The 7,500-nt window shown below is 49.0% G+C and overlaps 1 protein-coding gene across 1 annotated transcript in view; it reads left to right on the top strand.

Moving 5' to 3' along the window:
• Positions 1-7,500, top strand: part of LOC126576574 (uncharacterized) — a 62,311-nt gene that overhangs the window by 24,443 nt on the left and 30,368 nt on the right. Inside the window, exons 2-4 of the mRNA XM_050237884.1 lie at positions 1,062-1,108; positions 1,195-1,326; positions 4,217-4,389. Of these exons, the coding sequence (XP_050093841.1) occupies positions 1,062-1,108; positions 1,195-1,326; positions 4,217-4,389 (352 nt within the window). The remainder of the gene's footprint in view (positions 1-1,061; positions 1,109-1,194; positions 1,327-4,216; positions 4,390-7,500) is intronic.

Here is a 7,500-nt window from a genome sequence, read left to right as displayed (position 1 = left end):
TGCAAATATTCTAGTTGCAAGCAAAACCGTAAGACACATTAGACTCAGTTCCAATGCAAGATCAGCGTAAAGCAGGCTTCAGCTTTAATGTTTCTATTGTATTTGTGTTTTTGCAACTAAACCTTACAAAAGGTAATGCCATCAAACGCCCTTTTAAGCTACAACCAGCTTAATCCGTTCCAATAAAAAAAAGCGAATGCTGCAGTGTACACGTTTACAGAGCTTTGGACGCCAGTTTGCAATAAACAAAAACCCCTCCCTTTTCTTCCGCTCCTTACACGGCTTAACAACGTGCTTCCGCCACATACACCACGTATAACTTGCCGAACGTTAAGGATGCCAATCCCACACTCCAACGGCATGTTGTGCTGTCATACACATCCCACACTCTGGTCGCTCTGGCCAACGGCATCCAAAAACCCAGTGCTACTCACAGGCGAGAGGTGTCTCATGTTCCACCGGTGGAGCATAAAAAGAAGAAAACGCATCGAGATGGGCGTGCGAGAGTGGAGTAAACGGAAAGCATGTATTTATTACCGGAAACAAATAGCCCCAAAATGGGCTGCAGATATCGTAACGAACGTGGATTATATGCGTGCCACCAGCAGCAGTAGCAGCACCACCATTGTCTAGTGTGCTTGTTCTGCACGGATTTTCAAGACATAAAGCGCTCTTGTATGTGTGCGTGAGTGTGTTTGTGAGGACCATTTGCTTGTTTCTCATGAGGTTGGACCGGTTTCAAGCACCTGGGCATGTTACACTCCTCGGTAGCACCCGGATATATCTGGGTCCATCGTTAAGGGAGGAGTTACTGGGTGTATGCTGCTTCATTCCAGCAACCAGAAGGGGTCCAGAAAATGGTGAGACAACACATATCGGTATGCCCTCCTCATGTCACCGGGCACTCGATCCGATACACCGGTGTTCCGGAACTCATGAAGCGCCTAGCCCTAAGGACTAGGATTCCTTCAGAATGTGTCCCTTCTCATGTTGCGCATTAGATGGGATTTATGTTTTGACAATCTACTCTAACCGTTCTTTGTTTCGTTTCCATTCCGCAGGCCTTCATCACGCCTCCTCGCTAGGGAACATCGACACATCGTCACAGGTCAGTATCGCCGCAGCAACATCCTCCACAACAACAGCAAACGGCAACGGCATTTTCCATTCTCTTTCTCTCTTTTCTTCTTACAGTCGAAAGTAAATTTAGCAGCCCGCAGTTACGACTCCGAAGATGAAAATATGGGCAGAAAGAAGGGCCGGCCATTTGAGACGGGACCTTGCTCGAGGGCTCCCGTCTACTCGAAGGGAGACATCCGCGAGCAGGTAAGCAGATATCCGCCTCCCAACATCCCCCCCCCCCCCCCCCCCCCCCCCCCCCCCCGAGAGAGCCCCATTATTACTTTGCTGGATATTGTGATCGCGCCCTCCCGGGCTTGTGTGCCACAACAACAACAAAAAAAACTGTCATAATAAGCGTTTGCGTCGATTCGATTACCAACCATCCCAGGCTCCCTTTATGGGCCGTCATTTGAATTAACACTCCCGTCCCCCCGGAGGCACCGATGTTCGCCTACCAAGCCAGCGGTTCCAGTGGATTCCAGTGACCCGAGCCGAAACCGAGTCCCGGTGGAACTATTTCATTAGCGAGAACCATTCACCAACTCCAACGGGCCACGAAGCATTCCCGGGGTCCAACAGAGGGGTGCTTAAAAGCGATGATTGCGTCTACCATACGGAAGCCGACGGCGAAATTGGTTGTCTCCGGCAAATGGCCAGCTTTGAGGCCACTCCGCGCCAACGTCGTGCCCGTGGCCCGTGCTGTTGGCCTCGAAAGTCTTTAATTAGATTGCCGAAAAGTTGTTGTGCGAATGCCCGCCTGGTGGTCTGGGCCTGGTGAACTTCCAACCTCCCTAGGGGGAAAGGGAACCACAACCGGCCACAATGAAATGGTTTGGTCGCTTACCAACTCCAGGCACAACTTTGTCCTCGCTGACGGCCGCTCCAGTCTCTAGGTGCCGTGGAGTAAAGATGATTTCTGGAGACGGTAGCGAACGAGTCAGGGGGTGTTATGAAAAATCATAACAAAACATAATTGATTGAGGAAGAGAAGCGTGAACAAGCAATATGCAGACAGTGGGCACTCGAAGGAAAGTGCTTCCGGAGGTGTGGAAAAGCCTTTAATGGGATTTGGAACTGGGACTTGCTGGCACCGGGAAGTCGTCGTTGAAGTGAATCGTCCTAATGAGACACATTGTCTGTGACAGCCGAGCAAAGTTTCAACCGAATCGCGACTTTACAAGCTGCCGAAAGCAACGAGGAAACTCGGGGAAAAGTTTTTGCTTCCCCAATCCCTCTGGAGCTCTGCACATCGTCTGCTGCACCAGGACACGGGCCTCCTGGCAGTTCGGATCACAAATCGACGTCACCAAGCTCGCGGCAACAGTGTCCTGTTCCCCCCGATGGGGAAATTAATTGCATCCCACCCCCTACGGGTTTTCCCGCGACTTACGTACCCATTAATCATGGCCGTGGATCGGTGGATCGGAAGCTAGTTCCTGAGCGCCTCGCTGGAACGCTGGAGTAGAAGTTTGATTGCCGAAAGATCCACCGAACAGTGATCCGTGGCACCAAACTGTAGAAGCCGAAGCCGGTGACTTGAGCGATTGGTCGCGAGCTAGGGTAGACCATGGGGATCATTTCTCAATCGGCGCTTCACGCCACTCGTGATTGATGACGCAGCTTTCGCGCGTGCACACGCGCCGATGTTATCTCGAGCGCTCGCTCGTGTTGTTTGATGTTGTCTGCTGTCTGGTTAGTGACTATCGTGGCAGCAATCTTTGTTCCGTTACAGTACCTCCACGGTATGCCCCGGTGCTCCTCGGTGTGCATTTTGACAGAACAATTTGATAGTGTGTTGCTGTCTATGTGGCGCCTGGTGAGTTTGGTTGGCGGGGAAGGGATTTATCGCGTCGGCAACACTGACACGCGACAGCAAGGATTTGCTTCCGGTGCTTCCGGTGCCTCCGATGCTGCTGCTGACTTCATGCATTCAAAACACTCAGTAGACAAGGCCACAGTTCGTTCCGTACAAACCGAGGTGCCGTGAAGTGGAGTGACAGATTTCTGGAAATGATTTATTCATTTGCAAGCGCAGGCGAACTAAGCACAAGGCACCGTGCGCCCAGTACAGCTTACAAGGGGGCTGCTTGTGGGTTGTAAAATATGCAAGCTAAGCCACCCCTCGCTCCACTCCCGCCAACATATTTGCCGACCGCGAAGGACCACATGTTGAGCTACGACGCCGCCGTCGCCTCCCGTTGGCCAAGGCTCATTCATTTTTCATTTTCAATTAACTCGCTCGCTGTTCTCGTTGGTTGACGAAATTATTATTCAAATGAAATGTGCGAGCTTTCGGGCAGTCCCGTCCCCTTCCTAACATCGCATCGAGTCACGGCTCCTTAAACGCACACAGACACCGACAGCTGGCGAGTGTAATATTGATTTGGAAAATATTTTGAAATCGAAGCTCGGCGCTCTGCGCCATCCCAAGCCATTTTCCTCAGGGATTCGATTTCGTTGACAATTCGTTTCGTTGGCTGCCGGAAGCGAACATGAAATGTGATTCCAGGCAAGCAAAGAAAAAAGTCCATGTCCTTTTCCGTCGATTCCTGGACACCCCGAGGTGATGCTGGAGCTGCTAACACAAACAATTTACCCAGGCGTCCATAGGAGGCCACCAGAAAAGAGGAGAAAGCAGTGGCGGTAGCTGATGGGAGCGTTGATTGAATTTTCAGAATCCAACGGAAATCGATCCAGGCCGAAGGAGCACCGAAAGGAAGGGGATATCTTTGGCCAGCACGAATTGTTGAATGGAAAACCGAAGCAAACAAATCGCGGCGCGCACATCATTCACAGTTGATGGTGGACCTTGGTAGAATGGAAAATGTCAACAGAGTGTTCGATGTTAATACGCTTTCCTTTTCCGCCGATCGCCGATCGGAGCCCTCTTTTGTTGAAAAGACGCTCTTATCTTTCCGCGTGTCTGCCGCTCTTCACGCGCGGTCCGGGAATTAGCCTCTGCAAAAGGCAATGTGACATGACACGCCTAGGGTGGAGAGAGCATATGGACGGACGTTACGCAAACAACATATCGATGTTCGACCGTTCGGTGTTTACCGATGATTGTAACGATTTCCACGATTTTCCATTGCAGTACTGCCTGACGGATCGACAGCTCAGCTCGATAGAGCAACCGCGGAGGGAGCGGTTCTTTGGCTGCTGGTCTGGCCGCAATGCGCCCCAATCGTTCCTGGGCGTTTGCGTGGGGCGCCGGGCACCGTCGGACGAAAACCTGGCCGACTACGCACCGATACAGCGTTACCCGAGGTAAGTATTTGCTTTTCATAGCTTTGGATATTTCTTTGCTTTAGATCAGCTGTCTCTGAGTGTGTGTGGGTTGCGATCCAAATCCAAACGTTTCATAAAAGACGAGAGCTGCAATGCGTTTCATGTTATTACCAGAATTTTATTACACCTATAGCATCCGTATCCTCATGATTTCAATTAAATTTAAACTGTTTTTCATTCAGGTCGGGAAAAATTATCTTTGAATGCTAAACGTTGCTATAAGAAGTGAAATTTAAAGACAATCGTCTTTTCATGTTGTGGCTCGATCTTGACTTCTAGTATTCCAGCATCCTGGCAAGCTTACGCCATAGATTTAAAATTGAGGAAAAAGGTGTCTTATGCGACATTTAACCATAATGTTTATGCTGAACACAGTGAGAAAAATATTGTGCGATAATTTTAGAAACTGACAAAGATTCTGAGATTTGGCATAATCCACGTCTGTGAAACGTATCGAAATATATCGCAAAGCTATCTAAAACAGTGCTTGCAGAAGCATTGAAAAAACTGGACTCATCCTTTATTAATATCAAATTCTTTCTGCACATCATTTACTTGTCTGTCCTTTCAACTTTTACTATGTTTTGTCAAAGCTTTAAAAACAAAATCGTGTCTATACGCAAGATCAAAAGATCTAATTAATTTTCAATTCAAAATCGTTCCGAAAAATGAAAATCGAGAAATTTTCTTTCTACGCTGTACGGGATTGTTCGACGAAACGAAACGTCATGCTTAATAACATCGTTTTTTATACTTTAGATTTTTACTAATGTGGAAAAATGAATTGCATCATCATCCGTTCCTTTTCGAAAAAAATTTACCCTGTTGGAGCGGGATATGTTTACGTAATTTTCCTTTGGGCCTAAGCAAAATCTGCTGAAATGGCGCATGATGTATGTGACAAAGAATATAGAAAAAATCTCAAAAGCATATGTACATCTATGTTCACTCATCGTTGTAATTAGCGATGGTTAAGGATTGTCTGCTGGTCTAAAGCAAACAAAGCCCCCGTTCTAGATGATAAATAAAGCATATGCTAATGGATATGTTTGTCTTAATTAAGCTGAAAAATAGAGAAAAAAATAGTAAGTTTTGCATCGAGATATCCTTGAAAACCCCAACCTCCGCAGGCTATGGATACAGCGTAAAGTGATAGCCAATGCTGCACCTTGCAAGCACGCTGCAGGCACGATACACTAAGCATAACTCTTCATTACACCGTGAACCCTTGTGCGCTCTCTGCATCTACCCGGCCCCCGAGTATTTGGTTTCTTCCAAGACCTGCTCGTCCAGATTTCACCCTTTACGACCCGAACTCTTCACCGGAACGGTTGTAAGAGGACACCACTCCACGCTCCGCATGGTACTCACCTCCGACGACGACGACGACAACGAATCCGTGCTGCACCGGAGCTTGGGTAATTTTTATTCATTACCATTCTAAATTATGCAAGCTCACTCGCCGTGAATGTCATGCTCACGAGTCGCGGCGGATGGCCATTACCTCACCGCTCACCCCTGGGGTGAGCTGTGCTGCACCTGAGAGGAAAAGCATGATAGCGTCGAGCTATTAATAGCCGGGCCGTTCCTGTCGAGGTCATCTAGCCTAGCCTACCACCCCGTTGGCCCATAAAGTCATGCTACCACGCTAGTTTGCAGGAACCGTTACACAACATCCCGAGACTTGAGTCTGGAGCTGACATAGTGGCCGCCGCTGTGCCATAGTATGCAGAGAGCACTTAAAAACGAAAGCTTTTGCCACCAACACCAACAACCGCGATGGACCGTGCCCACACTGGCGGCCACACCACCACCAACAGCACCAGCAGCAGCATCAGCAGCAGAAACAGAAGCAGAAGATAAATGAAAGTTCAATAGGTACGAAGTTGCTGAAATCATAAATTGTACCGCACCACGTGCCCGTCCACACGGGGCCGACAGTGTTTGCCGTCCTTCTCACCGGGAATGCAGCACGGAAGCAATCTCGGTCAACAACGGACCACGGAGGACGCTGGGTGAAAGTGCTCTGATGGCCGTGGTATGTCTAAGGGGTCCATCGGTCCATCGTCTGCATGGCACACGGCCGTCTTGTGGCAGCACCGTCCAAACGTGACCAGCCAGGACCTGTTGTCCTGTTGTGCACAAACGTCCTTCTCGATCGATGCCTCGATGGTGAAGCACCTCGAGAACTACTCTCCATCGAGTGATAACATCAGCTGGACATGCTCACCTCTTACAGGGCACCACCATCAACGGGGCATGTCCTTCGAGGACCCAGCCTCACACCCAAATAATCACACTTTCATGGCTAGACCATGAGCACCGAGAGTTTGGTCGTTCTGCGTAGCTGTGCGTCGGTGTTTTGAGCTTTTTTTTTTGAGAAACTCGGCGAGCTATAAACAGCCACCATCCAGCCACATATGCTACGCCGCACATCGTTGTGACACTCTGCGTTGCGTGAGAGCATCATTCGATAAGGGAAGGGCTCAGCAGGTGGAGGATACCATCGTCATCATCATCATCGTGGTCGTGTCCCGCTAGCCTGGTTAGTGCATCAGAAAAGCAGGATTCGGTGAGGTCACCGTTCGTATCAAGGTGCGTGTGCTCCAGCGACCAAAGGTAGCAACGTGTGACAAAGGAATAAGCGCGCTTTGGTCGTGGAATTCGATCTGTTGATTGGGTTTTACATCGCGACACGGTCCCGGGATAGCGGATCATCATGATGTTGCAGTAAAGCGATGCTTGGAAAAAGGTGAAAAGAATTGGGTCAGGTCGATGACGATGATGATGGTGCTGCGTACCCTTAACGCTGTACTGGTTGACTACGGTCGATGGATGGGTTTTTTGGAGCGTGACCACTTGTTCACAGCTGCAGGACAGTATCTGGGTGTCTGTAGCATCCGCTGTCCTTTGATTTGGCAGTAATGTAGGTTTACCATACAGAGAGAGCTTTTAAGGCCCTTGGATTATAAAGAATCCTAGCATAGAATTTCCAATTTATGCTTCGTAACGTGGTGCACTATCCGATTCCAACTTGAGTTGTTGGGGAAAATATGAAATGACAGTACAGGAAACTCAAATACTACCATG

Source organism: Anopheles aquasalis, chromosome 2 (assembly GCF_943734665.1).
Source record: "Anopheles aquasalis chromosome 2, idAnoAquaMG_Q_19, whole genome shotgun sequence".
Lineage (NCBI taxonomy): Eukaryota > Metazoa > Arthropoda > Insecta > Diptera > Culicidae > Anopheles > Anopheles aquasalis.
Note: the sequence above shows the minus strand (reverse complement) of the source record. Positions and strands in the feature narration are given on the sequence as shown.